General features: G+C 37.4%; 1 protein-coding gene and 1 pseudogene across 2 annotated transcripts in view; both read left to right on the plus strand.

The window, feature by feature from the left end:
• LOC147357046 (complement factor H-like) overlaps window positions 1-17,530 on the plus strand; it is a 251,450-nt pseudogene that overhangs the window by 182,574 nt on the left and 51,346 nt on the right. The window lies entirely within an intron of this gene.
• On the plus strand, window positions 4,729-11,287 carry LOC147357047 (complement factor H-like). Its single transcript, XM_086345593.1, has 3 exons — window positions 4,729-4,833; window positions 10,498-10,686; window positions 11,109-11,287. Exons 1-3 carry the CDS (start codon window positions 4,776-4,778, stop codon window positions 11,285-11,287), a joined length of 426 nt encoding a protein of 141 aa, XP_086201719.1. The 5' UTR covers window positions 4,729-4,775.

Below are 17,530 nucleotides of genomic sequence, written 5' to 3' on the forward strand. Positions count from 1 at the left end.
CCCTGTCTCCTGTACAATGTCACGAACCTCATTCCATAGTTCATCAGGCACTCTATCTATCAGATCTAGGCCCTTAAATCTATTTCTCACTTCCACTGTAGGGATCCCACTGTAAGGGATTTGATTTAGGTCATACCTGAATGGTCTAGTGATTTTCCCTACTTTCTTCAACATAAGTCTGAATTTGGCAATAAGGAGTTCGTGGTCTGAGCCACAGTCAGCTCCTGGTCTTGTTTTTGCTGACTGTATAGAGCTTCTCCATCTTTGGCTGCAAAGAACATAATCCATCTGATTTTGGTGTTGACCTTCTGGTGATGTTCATGTGTAGAGTCTTCTCTTGTGTTGGTGCAAGAGAGTGCTTGCTATGACCAGTGCATTTTCTTGATAAAACTCTATTAGTCTTTGCCCTGCTTCATTTCATATTCCAAGGCCAAATTTGCCTGCTACTCCAGGTATTTCTTGACTTCCCACTTTTGCATCCCAGTTCTCTATAATGAAAAGGACATCTTTTATGGGTATTAGTTCTAAAAGGTCTTGTAGGTCTTCATAGAACGGTTCAACTTCAGCTTCTTCAGCATTACTTGTTGGAGCATAGACTTGGATTACTGTGGTATTGAATGGTTTGCCTTGGAAACAAACAGAGATCATTCTGTCGTTTTTGAGATTGCATCCAAGTACTGCATTTCGGTCTCTTTTGTTGACCGTGATGGCTACTCCATTTCTTCTGAGGGATTCGTGCCCACAGTAGTAGATATAATGGTCATCTGAGTTAAATTCACCCATTCCAGTCCATTTGAGTTCACTGATTCCTAGAATGTCAACATTCACTCTTGCCATCTCTTGTTTGATCAATTCCAATTTGCTTTGATTCATGGACCTGACATTCCAGGTTCCTATGCAATATTGCTCTTTACAGCATCGGACCTTGCTTCTATCACCAGTCACATCCACAGCTGGGTATTGTTTTTGCTTTGGCTCCATTCCTTCATTCTTTCTGGAGTTATTTCTTCACTGATCTCCAGTAGCATATTGGGCACCTACTGACCTGGGGAGTTTCTCTTTCAGTATCCTATCATTTTGCCTTTTCATATGGTTCATGGGGTTCTCAAGGCAAGAATACTGAAGTGGTTTGCCATTCCCTTCTCCAGTGGACCACATTCTGTCAGATCTCTCCACCAAGACCTGCCCATCTTGGGTTGCCCCATGGGCATGACTTAGTTTCATTAAGTTAGACAAGGCTGTTGTCCTAGTGTCATTAGATTGGCTAGTTTTCTAGAAACCCAAGTAAGATGGTAGGTGTTGCAAGAGGGCATCAGAGGGCAAACACACTGAAACCATGATGTACTCTACATAAAGTTAAATAACAGGGTGACAATATACAACCTTGATGTACTCCTATCCCAATTTGGAACTGGCTCATTGTTCTATTTCTGGTTCTAACTATTGCTTCTTGGCCTGCGTACAGGTTTCCAAGGTGGTCTGGAATGCCCATCTCTTGAGTTTTTCACATTTTGTTGTGATCCACAAAGTCAAAGGCTTAAGTGTAGTCAGTGAAGCAGAAGTATATGTTTTTCTGGAATTCCCTTGCTTTATCTATGATCTAACAGATGCTGGCAATTTGATCTCTAGTTCTTCTGCCTTTTCTAAATCTGGCTTATAGATCTGGAAGTCTCAGTTCAGTTCACATACTATTGAAGCTTAGCTTGAAATATTTTGAGCATTATATTGCCAATATGTGAAATGAACATAATTATGTGATAGTTTGAACATTCTTTTGCATTGTCCTTCTTTGAGATTAGAAAGAAAACTGACCTTTTCCAGTCCTGGGGCCTCTGCTGAGTTTTCCAAATTAGCTGGCTTATTGTGCAGCACTTTATTGGCATTATCTTTTAGGATTTGAAATAGCACAGCTGGAACTCCATCACCTCCACTAGCTTTGTTTACAGTAATGCTTCCTAAGGCCCACTTGGCTTCACACTCCAGGACTTCTGGCTCTAGGTGAGCGATTACACCATCATGGTTATCTGGGTCCTGCCACCTCTTCTTAATATCTTCTGCTTCTATTAGGTCCAACTGTTTATATACTTCAGTGCACATCTTTGCATGAAAAGTTCCTTTTTTATCTCTAATTTTCTTGAAAAGATCTTTAGTCTTTACCATTCTATTGCTTTCCTCTATTTCTTTGCATTGTTCACTTAAGGATGCTTTCTTATCTCTTCTTTCTATTCGTTTGAACTCTTCATTCAGGTGGAATAAGGTAGAGTCCACATTTAAGGTGCCCCTTACATGCATGGAGGCAGTTCCTTGATGGCTCAACATTTAAAGAATTTGCCTGCAATGCAGGAGACACAGGAAACACTAGTTTGATTCCTGGATTGTGAAGATTCTGTGGAGGAGGAAATGGAAATCCTCACCCTTATTCTTGCCTGGAAAATCTCATGGACAGAGGAGACTGGCGGGCTAAAATCCAAAGGATAGCAAAAGTCAGACACAACTGGGTGACTAAGCATTTAGCTATTGCCACGGAATGTGTGCATCTGTATATCAATAGTGTCCTATGAGTTCTTGCACATTTAAAAGTATTTTCTGTAGTTTAATACTTGGCTGTCTGGTTGTATGGATATAAAACTCCTGGTTTTCATTTTCTTTTCTTAACTTTTATGAAAATGCTCTTCTATTATTGCCTTGGTCTTTTAGCTTCTTTGGAGAATTCTAAAGGCCTTCTATTTTCCCCTTCCTTTTAGTCAACTAGAGCTCTGAGGAACTTCCCATTACCTTTACAGAGAAGACACTTTTAACCTGTCTATTCTAAATATGCAATATGATGAGTCTCATAAAATATACATAGTTATGTCTTGGTTTAGTTGACAGGCTGTGTCCAACTCTTGCAATCCCATGGACTGTAGCCTGCCAAGCTCCTCTGTCCATGAGATTTCCCAGGCAAGAATAGTGGAGTAGGTTTCCATTTCCTACCCAATACATCTATACAACTACTCTATAATCAAGATATAGAATATTTTCATCATCCTAAATGTTCCTTCATCCCTTTTGAAGTCTCTCCATCTTCCATAACTACACTATTTCTTTTTGGAGTGAAGTTTTGGGTTCAATGAGAAATGAACTTTTGAAGAAAAACAATAACTTTTAACTTTACATTTTATTCTGAAAATGGTAACTTTTTAAAGCAAAGTTAAACATATAAATAGCTAAACATCTAAAGTTAATCTGAATCTGATTGATAATTTTTTAACACACATGTATGCCTGTGTAACTATTACCCAGGACTAAATTGAGCAAATGTCCAGCACATCATCAGGTTTCCTTGTGTCTCTTCCCATTCTGTACCACACCTTACCTCGTTTTCACTGCCTTCATGATGAGGTTTTCCACCTTTTGAAATGGCTACCAGTGAAATTATAAGATATGTACTTAGTGAGTGTGCTTGACTTTTTCCATTTACAAGAGCTGTGAGATTATCCCAAACTGCTGTCTATAGCAGTACTTCATTTTGTTTTCTAAATTAGTGAATATTAATCGGTTGCATGAAAATGCTACAAATGTTTTATCCATTTTCTGAATGTTCATGGGAACCATTTGCATTTTTGCCATTTATGAATAAAGCTGCAATGAACAATTCTGTATGTGTCTTTTTAAGGGGATGCACTCCAGATCCTCTGGTGAGGGAGAGGTTAAGGGGATAAAGTTCCAGGTGCAAAATAGATGAATCATAAACATGAAATATTCAGTGTGGAGCATACAGTCAATAATTATGCAATTTTTAAAATCTTGCTAGATTTTAACTAGACTTACTGTGGTGATTATTTTGAAATGGACAGAAACATGGAATCACTACACTGTGTAACACAAATTAACACAATGTTGTAGGCCAACTGTACTTAAAAGAACAAACAAATACTTTGAAAAAGATATCTCATTTGTGGTTACCATAGACTAGGGCTGGAGAGAGGGGAACTGGATGAAGCCAGTCAAAAGGTACCAACTTCCTGCTGTGAGATAGATTAGTACTAAGGATGTAGTGTACAACATGATTAATATGACTAATTCTGCTGTATCTTAAGTATAAAAGTTAATAGGACAGTAAGTCCTGAGTTCTCATCACAAATTCTTTTTTTCTTTAATTTTATATCTATATGAGATGATGGATATTCACAAACCTTATTGTTGTAATCATTTCAGGATATATGTAAATGACATCATTAGGCCATACACCTGAAAATTATGCAGTGCTTTATGTCAATTATATGCTAACAAAATTGGAAAAATTGATAATCATAAAACCCACACATAAATAGCATGTAAATGAAGGGATTGTGCTATAATTTATATGATTGTTTTTAATATCTACTATATATATATATATATATATTTTTTTTTAATCTATTCACTTTCCTAAGTCCATGAAAATACAGACGACCCAAATGGCTGGGAAAAACTTCACCTACTCGCTTGAAATTTATTATTGAAAGTTAGTATCTGATATATGGCTTTGGAGCCAGTCCATATTAGCCATAGAAAGTTGTGCACATAGATATCAGGTGATGAATACAATAACTTATTGTGAAACTACCAACAGAAACAAGTTAGGGACATTTCAAAACTTTGAACTTTGGTATTTACTAAATGGCACTTATTAACTAGCTTCATTGTAATGCATAAATTCAGTCACACTAGGTAACTGCAAATGAAGCAGATTTTTGAACCCTAAACAGTGCAACTGGAGTATTTGTGTGAATGTACCATTGGGAAAATCTAACATGTTGTTGTTAATCAATGTCCTTCTCACCTTGTGGTTTTACACTGCTCATGGACAGGGTAAGTTGAAACAGATGTGAACACTCAGCCTTCCTCCTAAATATAACTATCTACTTTCCTTTGTGTGTATTTTTGATTGAATAAACTGGTTAAAATAGTCTGCACCGTGAGATAACCATAATACCTTAATGGAAAAATGATCAGATATTCACCTAAAAGGGGAAAACAAAATGAATACTTTTCTATGTCAGCTGAGTCCCACAGCGCAAAAAGGTACTCCATGTAGTTTATGGGGTCATGTGAATATGCTCATGAAAATGTGAATAGAAAATGTGTCACAGAAAAGTATATTATAATTCCAGAATGTTTTAGGAGAGTCTTACTTGTAATATGAGAAAGCTCTGAAGAACTATGGTTATTTTTGTACTTTTACATATGGTGATTTTTGCAGGTTCGAATCTCATTTTAAATATGTTCAGTTGACTGTATTGTGATTATAGCTTAATAAATCAATTAAAAGTCATTAATATCACTGTTCGGAGAAGGCAATGGCACCCCACTCCAGTACTCTTGCCTGGAAAATCCCATGGATGGAGGAGCCTGGTAGTCTGCAGTCCATGGGGTCGCTAAGGGTCGGACACGACTGAGCGACTTCACTTTGACTTTTCACATTCATGCATTGGAGAAGGAAATGGCAGCCCACTCCAGTGTTCTTGCCTGGAGAATCCCAGGGACTGGGGAGCCTGGTGGGCTGCCGTCTATGGGGTCTCACAGAGTCGGACACAACTGAAGCGACTTAGCAGCAGCAGCAGCAGCAGCAACATCATTGTTAGTTTTTATTTTTTTATTTTAATTTATTTATTTTAATTGGAGGCTAATTACTTTACAATATTGTATTGGTTCTGCCACACATCAACATGAACTGCCAGGGGCGTACACGTGTTCTCCATCCTGAACCCCCCTCCCACCATCCCTCTGGGTCATCCCAGTGCAAAAACGAGCTTAGGTACCAGATACATTTTCCTTCTACAAAACGTGGAATACAGTCTTAATTTCCAGTGTAGTGCCAATACATTTAGAATTGTTTTTAGAGAGAAATGTAAATGTTGACAGCCTTAAAAAAATAAAAATAAAAAACTTGTCACTTTTCTATACATAAGTCACTTTTATTTTTAAACTTATAAGTTCTTTTCATTAGTTATCTATTTTTTACACAATAATGTATATATGTCAGGCTCAATCTCCCAATTCATCCCTCTACTCTTGGGTCCCCTTGTATCCATACATCCATTCTCTATGCCTGTAGTTCTATTTTTGCTTTTCAAAAAAGTTCATCTGTAGCATTTTTCTAGATTCCGTATATAAGCAATATTATACAATATTTATTTTTCTCTTTCTGACTTTCTTCATTCTATATGACAGTCTCTAGGTCTATCCATGTCTCTGCAAATTGCACAATTTCCTTGCTTTTTATGGCTGAGTAATATTTCATTGTATATATGTACTACTTCTGCATCTATTCTTCTGTTGATGGACATTTAGGTTGATTCCATGTCCTGGCTGTTGTGGATAAAATAGATAACTAGTGAGAACTTACTGTGTATCATAGGCAGCTCCACTCAATGCTCTCTGGTGACCTAAATGGGAAGAAAATCCAAGAAAAGGGGATATATATATTCATATAACAGATTCATTTTGGTGTAAAGCAGAACCTAACCTTTAAAGCAACTCCAATAAAAATTAATGAGAAACAAAAATCTAATTATATAAATGTATTAATATAAGTAATTAAATCATATTAAAAACAAATATTTTACTTCAAAATATAAAACTTATATGTTCTTCATTATGACGTTTTTGTCTTTCATTTTCTTTAATAATCCATTTGTCTTCAAGGTTTTGTAAATGAAAACTCTAATGAGTTTTATGATACCTCGTGAAATTCAAGGTGTGAATAGAATATGCATCACTCTGCATTATTCATCTCATTATTTGTTGCATGTTATTTTAGTCCATTTGGCAATTTTCCTCGTGAACAACATTTACAGCACAATAAAGCTTCCTGTCTATTCCTTAGTGTTACAATTAAAAGCAGCTCATGCCCCAGATCACTTATAAGAAAGGCTGCATCATCATTATTCTTGCTGAGGAGCAGGCAGACATGAGTTGTTTCTCCTGATTCTCAGGTATATGAGTGATGGTTTATTAATCAACTAGAATAAGACTACAGGCATATTTCCAAACAAGAGGAGAAAGAGTACACAATATGAAAGAGAAATGTGAAACTTTGACAAATCTTCACCAGATATTCCAGTGCAACACTTCTTCTCATTAACAACTGAACTCTTTCCAAAAGTGGTCTTAAAGCTAAATGTTTGAATATTTAAGCGAGTTTTTTTTTCATAATTTATGGGTGCACTTATGAATTTTTTAGCATGCAGAATAATTGTAATATCAGATTCAAACCATTAAGTAAAACTCACATCACCTAACACCTATTGTTGTAGATGCCTGCGTGTCTGCATGCTAAGTCACTTCAGTCATGTCTGACTCTTTGCCTCCCCATCGACTGTAGCACACCAGACTTCTCTGTCCATGGGATTTTCCAGGCAAGAATACTGGAGTGGGTTGCCATGCCCACCTCCAGGGGATCATCCAAACCCAAGGATTGAATCTGCCTATACTATGTCTCCTACATGGGCAGGGGGTTCCTTATTTACCACTAGCACCAACTGGGATGGCCATTCTATTAGATTCATAGTACTAATTAACAAATTTTCCAGAAAACACATTGACTTAACACACCTCCATATTTTTAGAGCTCCTGTGGGTCAACAATCAGGAAAGGGCTTCGCTGGCTAGTTATGTGTCACTCTGTTTGGGGGGCAACTGGGTAATGGCCTGGGCCACTGTCACCTGGACGCTCAGCTGGGCTGGAGGCTTTGCTTCCAGGTTGGCTCACTGTCTTGGCTTTTGGAGGAGACCTCAGCACCTGACCACGTGGTCATCTGTGAAGGTTGCTTGAGAGATAGCTAGCTTTCATCAGGGCCAGTGACCACAGACAGGGAGGAGGAAGCCTCCACACCAGGTATGAGTTTGTCACACTGTCCCGTCAGTCATGTGTAATCATGAGAAATGGTCACTGAGTCCTGCATGCTCAGTAGAGAAGACTTACACTCTAATATTTGGAGAGAGGAGTGTGGAAGGCATTGTGGACTTTCCTAAAACCATCACATATAGAAAAACGTCAGGTCAACTGAACAGAGTATTTTCTGGGGATGCTTTCTTTACTCCTCAACTTCTTTCCTGCCTCTATAGTAACAATACACTTTTTTCTAACAGTACATCAGAAAATTTTGGCACACTCAAAGTGGTTATTCCATGAAAGAAAACTGTAACTTTATAAAACAGGTCAATGACCTTAACAGTAATTATAAGCATAAATCTAATATGATTTTTTGAAGCATAATTTCTTTTAAAATGAAGGTGTTAGCAGTACTAAACAGATTTCAATCTACGTAAGAATTATACTAAAGATATTTAAACTTGTTTAAGATGGATTTATGAAAATGATGCTGTGTGCCTAGTCCCTCAATCATTTCCAACTCTTTGCGACCCTTTGGACTATAGTCCTCCAGGCTCCTCTATCCATGGAATTCTCCTGGCAAGATTACTGGCATGCGTTGCCACTTCCTTCTGCAAGGGAATATGATTGACCCAGAGATCAAACCTACATCTCCCTTGTCTTCTGCATTACAGGTGGATTCTTTACCCACTGAGCCATAGGGGAAGCCTATGAAAATGGCAGATCAACTCAAATGTATTCATATCACAGCAAAGTTATCCCACAAGGGACTGTAAAGTTCTTGTAGACAAGATGAGGAAATTGGCCAGTTAAATAGTTTATCAGATATTCATAATTTAATTAAATAAGCTGATTATCAGATGCAGGATTTTGTTCTCAGGCCTGCTCCATTGCTGTTTTGTATCAACAACCAGTTTAACGGAGCAGAGGAGATGTGCCTGGAATGATACTGAGGTAATGAAAGTGACAGGTTCATCACTCAGAAAGACGCCCGTGTGTGAGGTTGGACTCAATAACGTGATATTTAGCTGTGATAATTATAAGATCCTGGGCCTGGATCATAGGAATAAGCAGCACAAATACAGAATGACTAGAAACACTTTTAAAACTTAGTGAATACTTTTCATCAATTTTGAGATCAATCTGATCCAATACTATGATGGATAGCCAAGCCTGCTCATGAGACCAGAACTTGTATTGGCAGAAGTGTAAGAGGAGAATGAGGTTGTTCTGAGTCTTGACAAAGTCAGTGCCACTCTGACCATAGTGGACTACTGTATGTGCTTCAATAAATGATCTGGTTAGAGAGACAAATACAGATTCACATGTGACCAAATAAAAGAGAGGAGGAAAATAGCTCAGGCCAGTGATAGTAATGATGTTTACTTTTAATTATGCCCTCTTTGTGTACCTTTTGAAAGTGAGTCTCAGTGGATTATTTTACTAATTCATGTTCTATGAAGCATCAAAATGAGGTGAATAACTGTACTAGATCTGAACTCAGATAATCAGGACTGAAATCTCTCTACAATGTAATAACAAAGTTAGTTGAGTTCTTTTCACTTGACTCCTGCAAATACAAACACTCAAGCTTACCCAACATGGTATTATTGTTAAATACACATATCTTGACATACATGGTGAAATTTGTAAAATTCAAGGATGAAGAAAAATTATTCTAATCTCCAAAAAGTAGTGGGAAGAAACCTAGACTGTTACTTAAGAGGAATAAAACTAAATAAGAATTTCAAACTAAAAAATGTAGAGAAATTCAAAAAAGTGTGGGAAATCTATTAGTGATAAGAGATGCAGACTATAGGCCATGAGATTGTATAATTGACAAGTCTTTCTAAAAGGGATTAAGATATGCAAAGATTCAAAGTTTATAATTCACTTAGTAAGCATATATGCGAAAATTACTCAAAATATATTAAAAATAAATTGTAATTATGTTATACCTCATTTAAAATATTTGTAAGAAATACTGAAAATTGCATCATTCTCCAATTAAAATTAGACACAAGCATACAAGGGTTTCCATTAATCTTAACCATTTGGAAATTAAGAATCATTGATTGTTTATTTCTCCTATTAGACAAGCAAGGGAAAAGATGCCTAGTATCTAGTTTGAGTGATAAACAATAATGTTACTTTCCTGTGTGATTAGATTCATGAAAATTATTGTGGTTTTCTATATATAAATATATCACTTTTCCAATAAACAGAAAATTAAGGTAATGAATGTTAATTGGAAAAAAAAACACTGTTTTCTTTCTACATGAGCTACAAGATAAAATCTGTACTTTCATCTCTTGACTAAGATGCTAATTTAGTCAACCATGGTTAGGACTTCTGCACTTAAGGAGAATTCATTTAATAAGTCTCTATAGTTTTCTACCAAGAGAATCCACATACAAATTTTATATGATATGACTCACAAGACATAATTTGACCTTCAATATCAAGGACCTCTTTACATACTTCAATCATCTGAGTTTTCTATAACTTTTCTTTTCCTAGAAACCATAATGTAGTGAGTGTAATTAACTGAACAAGAATGTAATTCATAGAGGTAATGTTAATTTCTAATTTGATTGTATAATGAGGCAAACCATTATTTCTACTGTTTTTATTCCAAGGGAAACAATGTAATTATCCAGTAATAAAACATGGACGGCTATATCATTCATACAGAAGATACTTTCCAGCACGTGTAAATCAACAGTTTCTCTATAATTGTGATCAGTATTTTGTGCCTCCTTCACAATATTCCTCGGATTACCTGACTTGCACAGCAGAAGGATGGTCTCCAGAAGAACCATGCCTCAGTAAGTAAACCTATTTAAGTTTATATGCATAAGTCTTTGAAAGAGTGAAGAGATAAAAGTATACAAGTGAGTAGAGTTAAGCGTTATGTAACAAAAGTAAGGCCAAGGGATGAGTTCTATGAAAAAAACATCCAAATAGATCTTCCCTTTACTAGAGGCTCTTCATGTAAATCCTGTGAGATAGAGACTTTATAAGAATATCTGCATCATTTACACATACTTTAATCATAAATTAAAGAAAAATAATATGGAATGTTGATTTTCATTTGTAACAAAGTTGGTAGTAGCTTTTATTTTTATTGTTACATATTATATTTAAATATTTGTGCATTCACATTTAAATTCTATAAGGTTAATCTTTAAGGTTCTATTTTAACAAATTTATGTTTTTTTTTCTATCATATTATTTTTATGATCCTTAGGAGAATATATTTTCAATAATTTGGAAAATGGATATACCCCAAGTAGCGAAAAAAAAATTTTACAGGGTGAAACAGTAAGGGTTTGGTGCTATCATGGCTACAGTCTTCAAAATAATCAGAACACAATGATCTGCACAGAGTGGCTGGTCTCCTCCTCCCAGATGCATCCGTGTCAGTGAGTAAACTGGGCTGAGATCCCAGTAGTTCATAATTTTCTAAGACTCAGCTGTATTATCCACTCCAAAAGTTTATATCAACCTCTTGTTTTGCCAAAAGACCTATTTAATTTTATTTTTTACAAGTGTCTATGAGTGTACCTATAGACTTCTTTTTTTAATTTAAATTTATTTATTTTAATTAGAGGCTAATTACTTTACAATATTGTATTGGTTTTGCCATACATCAACATGAATCTATCATGGGTTTACACGTGTTCCCAATCTTTTTTTGATAAGTATATAAAAATGTACCTATTGATAGACATCACTCAACAAAATAGGAAAAGATCCACAAAGAAGAAACCTGTAAAAACAAAGTGAGGTCAGAAAGATGACAGGAGTCTCACTATCTCTCCTGATATAAAACAGACTTTGACCATCATTGGTGGATAAGAGAATCTCTGTGGGGGTCCAGGAGTCTAGCAGAGAAATGACAGCATGCTGCTAGAGCACGAAGATTCAAGACTGGATGCATCACTGAGGGTTAGAGCAGTAGTCTCATTTTGCCCCTGCAGTGCCCCTGCTTAGTGCCAAGACAGACCCCTCAGCACAGGATTTTACCTGTGGGGAAAATAAGAGTGTGTGAGCAAGAGTGGCATCCTCATCTTCCAGCGCACTTCTCTCTTCCCTTATCCAGGACACTGAGGTCACCTGCATGGCTGGGGGTTAGGGAGAGGCCAGGAGCACAGCATCCAGGGCTAGAATTCTTCAAGGGACGTGGGTCCTACTGACCATGTGGAGACCCCACCAGGGAGCCCCAAACCATTGCAGACACATGCTTGTGGTCCTGCTCACCCCTGGGCCCCTCATCTCATCCACATCCCCCTCCCCAGGGCCAGCCTCCTGTGTAGGTCCCCACAGTGACATCTAAACCTTTGCAGATGGCCTGTGGTACATCTAGAAGCTAACCTGTCCCAATGGGACTGTGAGAAAGCACATGAATGTGAGCATTTGGCACTGCCCCAGGGAAGCAGTCAGGAAACTGTCAGCACAGAGACTGTCTTTGCTGTGTTGGTAGAAGCATACGAGCTCCAGAATTCTGTCCTAGGAGGAATTGAGTAGATGGGACAGGTGTCTCTTTAAAAAGGTCTGAAGAAGTCTCAAAATCCCTATCAGGGTGACAGTGTACTTCCCTCCCCAAGTCAAAAGAGAGGAGGGAGTGACTATTTCTTTAAATGCAAACACAGCAACTTGAGATTTCAAGGGACACAAACATCAAAGGACTCAAATTTTAACAGAGAAACACAATAGTTTTTCAGTTACTGTCCCCAAATAATGGATACGGATGATTTGTCTGATAAGTAATTCACAGTAATAGCTTAAGAACTTCATTGAGATAGAAGAAAACAGTGGAGAAGGAAATGGCAACCCACTCCAGTATTCTTGCCTGGGAAATCCCATGGACAGAGGAGCCTGGTGGGCTACAGTCCATTGAGTCTCAATGAGTCAGACACAACAGTAGCTACTTAGCATGCACTCTCGCATTCCTTTATATTAAGTGTAATTATTGATAGATCAGGATAAGATAATACTATCTTTTGTAACAGGATGTTTTAGAGTTCCCTAATTCCTTTCCTCTGACTGCTTGCCTTTGTGAATACATGACTTTTGTTATAGTAGTGTAACAATACTACTATAACTTTTGTTATAGTAGTATGCGTTTAATAAACTTCTCTTTACCATTTGTGAATCTAGTATGGATTCCTGCTTTATATACCAAGAGATTTACGTAAAACATCTTTCAGATAGAGCAGTGTGTTTTATGCTGATAATATATGAACGTCAACCATATATTAAATCTCCTTCCTTTTTCCCTTCTCCATTTTATCTTTTTGATGTCATGATTTGCCTCTTTTTATAGTGTGTCCTTAATTAAAAAATAATTGCTTATAATTACTTTTATATTCTTGCACTTTAACTCTTAAATAGTTAAGTGTTTTACATTCCATATCAAAGTACTATAGTGTTCTGAATGTGAATATGCACTTAAATTTACCAGTGTACTATGTATTTTCAAGGAATTAATTGACATTATTCTACTTTAGCTTGAATAATTCCTTTTAGTGTTTCAGCAAGGAAGGTCTGTGTGCCTGCTCAGTTACCTCAGTTGTGTCTGACTCTTTGTGACCCTATGGGCGGCAGCCAGACAGGTTCTCTGTCCATGGGCTTCTCCAGGCAAGAATACTGGAGTGGGTTGCCATGCCTTCCTCAAGGAAGGTCTAGCTGTGTTCAATTTTCTCAGTATTGTTTGGTCAGGTGAAGTATTTATATTGTTTTCTTTTCTGGATGATGTTTTCAAATATTCTTTTTGGCAGTTTTGTCTTTCAACACCTGGAATATATCATCCCACTTTCTCCTGGCCTACTAGGTTTCTGCTGAGAAATATTCTTAGATCCAAATGAGGGCTCCTTAGTAAATTCCAGGTCAGGAAGCACAGTTAGAACTGGACATGGAGCAACAGACTGGTTCCAGTTAGGGAAAGGAGTACATCAAGGTTGTATATTGTCACCCTGTTTATTTAACTTATATGCAGAGTACATCATGAGAAACCCTGGGCTGCAGGAAGCACAAGCTGGAATCAAGATTGTCAGGAGAAATATCAATAACCTCAGATATGCAGATGCCACCACCCTTACAGCAGAAAGTGAAGAAGAACCAAATAGCCTCCTGATGAAAGTGAAAGAGGAGAGTGAAAAAGTTGGCTTAAAGCTCAACATTCAGAAAATGAAGATCATGGCATCTGGTCCCATCACTTCATGGCAAATAGATGGGGAAACAGTGGAAACAGTGGCTGACTTTATTTTGGGGGGCTCCAAGATCACTGCAGATGGTGATTGCAGCCATGATATTAAAATATGTTTACTCCTTAGAATTAAAGTATGACCAACCTAGACAGAATAGTAAAAAGCAGACACATTACTTTGTCAACAAAAGTCTGTCTAGTCAAGGCTATGGTTTTTCCAGTGGTCATGTATGGATGTAAGAGTTGTACTATAAAGAAAGCTGAGCACTGAACAATTGATGCTTTTGAACTGTTGTGTTGAAGAAGACTCTTGAGAGTCCCTTGGACTGCAAGGAGATCCAACCACTCCATCCTTAAGGAGATCAGTCTTGGGTGTTCATTGGAAGGACTGATGTTGAAACTTAAACTTCAAAACTTTGGCCACCTGATGCGAAGAGCTGACTCATTTGAAAAAACCCTGATGCTGTGAAAGACTGAGGGCAGGAGGAGAAGGGGACGATAGAGGATGAGATGGTTGGGTGGCATCACCGACTCAATGGACATGGGTTTGAGTGAACTGTGGGAGTTGGTGATGGACAGGGAGGCCTGGCGTGCTGTGGTTCATGGGGTCACAAAGCAGACACTACTGAGTGACTGAACTGAACTGAAGTAGTAAATTACAAGTTTTTGTTTTGTTAGCTTGTTTGTTTTTTCCTCATGCTGCTTGAAGGCTTCTCATTTTTTCTTTGATTTTTGCAACTTTATTATAATATGTGTTATAGAGGATTTTTTAAGTTGATTTGATTTGGTCACCTGTAAGCTTCCTGAACTTAGATATTCAAATATCATCCTTGATTTGGGAAATTCTCAGACATTACTCCTTAAATATGCTTTCTGCCTCATCTCCTTTTCTCCTCCTGGCACTTCAATAATTTGCAAATTGGTTCTATTGACAATGTGGCATAGATCATGTAGCCTTTCTTTGTTCTTTTTCATTGTTTTGTTATAATGTTTTTTTTTGTTTTGATTTTAATGTCCTTTGACAGGATAACTGATATGTCATCTATCTCACAGATTCTTCTGCTCTTTTCACTCTGTGGATAATACTCTTTAATGATTTTTTTCATTTCATTTTGGAATCTTCAGCACCAGAGTTTCTGGGTTTTTTATGATTTGTACATTTTATTAAACTGTTTTTTTGTCCATTTTTTATTGTTCATTTGTTTAATGTTTTCCTGCTTTTGTTCAACTCTCTTACTGCATTTTCTGTAGCACACTGAGTTATTTAAAATAGGTACTTCAAATTCTTCCTTGGATAAATCACAGATCTCCAATATTCAGATGTCAATACTGAAGATGTTTATAGTATGTTGGTATCATGATACTTTGGGTTCATGTTCTTTGAAGTTTTGTGGTGCTGTTTTTCTAATTAAAGTACCAGTCTCCTTTGGGTTAGAAATAACTTCCTTCAACCTGGCTAGAGACTCTGCAGCTATCTCAGATCTTCTATAGTGGCACCTGCTGACAATTCTCATCCCTGTTTTGTCAGAATTTCTGTGCTTCATGTCTTGTCTAGATACATTAGTGCACCAGAATTTGTACTGACAGCCAGTCGTTTGTTTCCCCCAAAGTAGCACTAAATCTTAATCTTGTGTTCCTGTACTGGGTCACAGATTTAAGCCAAATTTCTGTGCAAGCTCACTGGTGGTCTGTCAAATGTTGCTCTTCCCTCTGAGTCAGTTGTAACCACAGGGATCTGGCCACAGGGTGGAAGGGTGTGTGAATGAAGCAGACAGAGGTCCTCTTGTCAATACCTGGTGTTTCACAGAAGGACTTAGCTCCACACATGAATTTTTATGATAGGCTTTCCAGGACTCCTGGAGTGCAGCTGAGAGGGAATTGCGATGGTTCATGAGCCACTGTAGGCATCACAGTCAAGACAGAGATCTGTCTGCCTTTTACCTCATGCATGCATGAGTGAGCCTCCTCCTGGGTCCATTGGCATGTGGAATTTCAGGGGTGGGTGGTTATTTTATATTTATTTATTTTTAATTGAAGGATTTACAGGATTTACAGTTGGGTTCTACCAAAAATCAACAAGAATCAGCCACAGATTTACCCATGTCCCCTCTCACATGAAAATCCCTCCCAGCTCTCTGCCCATCCCACCCTTCTAGATTGTTACTGAGCTCTGGTTTGAGTTCCCTGAGTCATACAGCAAATCCCCATTGACTGTCTATTTTACATATGGTAGTGTAAATCTCAATACTAACCCTCTCCATACATCCCACCCTCTACTTCCTCCCTGCCAGCCATGTCCATAAGTCTGTTCTCAGTGTCTGTGTCTCTATTGCTGCTGTGCAAATAGGTTTATCAGTACAATATTTTTAGATTTCATATATATGTGTTAGTATACGGTGTTTACTTTTCTCTTTCAGACTTACTTCGCTCTGTATACTAGGCTCTATGTTCATCCACCTCTTTAGGACTGACTCAAGTGCATTCCTTTTTATGACTGAGTAATAATCCATTGTATATACATAGCACAGCTTCTTTATCTATTCATCTGTCAATGGACATCTATGTTGCTTCCGTCGTAGCTGTTGTAAATAGAACTGCAGTAAACATTGGGGTACATGTGTCTTTTTCCATCTTGTTTTCCTCAGGGTGTATACCTAGGAGTGGGATTGGTGGGTCATACAGTGGTTTTATTCCTTGTTTTGTAAGTACTCTCCATACTGTTCTGTATAGTGGCTGTATCAATTTACATTCCCACCAACAATGCAAGTGGGTGCCCTTTCTCCACACCTTCTCCAGCATTTATTGTTTGTAGACTTTTTGATGATGGCCATTCTGATTGGTATGAAGTGATATCTCATTGTAGTTTTGATTTGCATTTCTCTAATAACGAGTGATGTTGAGCATCTATTCATGTGTTTACTAGCCACCGTAGGTCTTTGGACATATGTCAGTTTAGGTCTTTTTCCCACTTTCTGATTGGGTTGTTTGCTTTTATTTTTTTGGCATTGATTTGTATGAGCTGCTTGCATCTTTTGGAAATTAATCCTTTGTCAGTTGTTTCATTTGCTGTTATTTTTTCCCATTCTGAGCATTGTCTTTTCACCTTATTAATAATTTCCTTTGCTTTGGATAAGCTTTTAAGTTTAATTATGTCCCACTTGATTATCTTTTTTTTTTTTTTTTCCGACTATTATAGGAGGTGGGTGATAGAGGATCTTGCCGTGATTTATGACATAAGGTGTTCTGCCTGTGTTTTCCATCCATTTTGAGTTTATCTTCTTGTATGGTGTTAGGAAGTAGTCTAATTTCATTTTTTTCCATGTAGTTGTCAAGTTTTCCCAGCAGCACTTATAGAAGAGACTCTCTTTGCCTCATTGTATATTCTTACTTATTTTCAAACATTAGCTATCCATAGGTGTGTGGGTTTATTTCTGGGCTTTCTGTCTTGTTCCATTGGTCTA

Source organism: Bos grunniens, chromosome 16 (assembly GCF_055505025.1).
Source record: "Bos grunniens cultivar Pamir isolate PY7600 chromosome 16, Bosgru_T2T1.0, whole genome shotgun sequence".
NCBI classification, from domain to species: Eukaryota; Metazoa; Chordata; class Mammalia; order Artiodactyla; family Bovidae; genus Bos; species Bos grunniens.

Excerpts from the sequence above, each read along its gene's own strand:
- LOC147357047 (XM_086345593.1), top strand. The coding sequence starts at position 4,776 with ATGTTGTTGTTAATCAATGTCCTTCTCACCTTGTGGTTTTACACTGCT. Across the intron at positions 4,834-10,497 it reads TTACACTGCTCATGGACAGG|GGAAACAATGTAATTATCCA; the intron begins GTAAGTTGAAAC and ends TTTTATTCCAAG. Across the intron at positions 10,687-11,108 it reads TCCAGAAGAACCATGCCTCA|GAGAATATATTTTCAATAAT; the intron begins GTAAGTAAACCT and ends TATGATCCTTAG.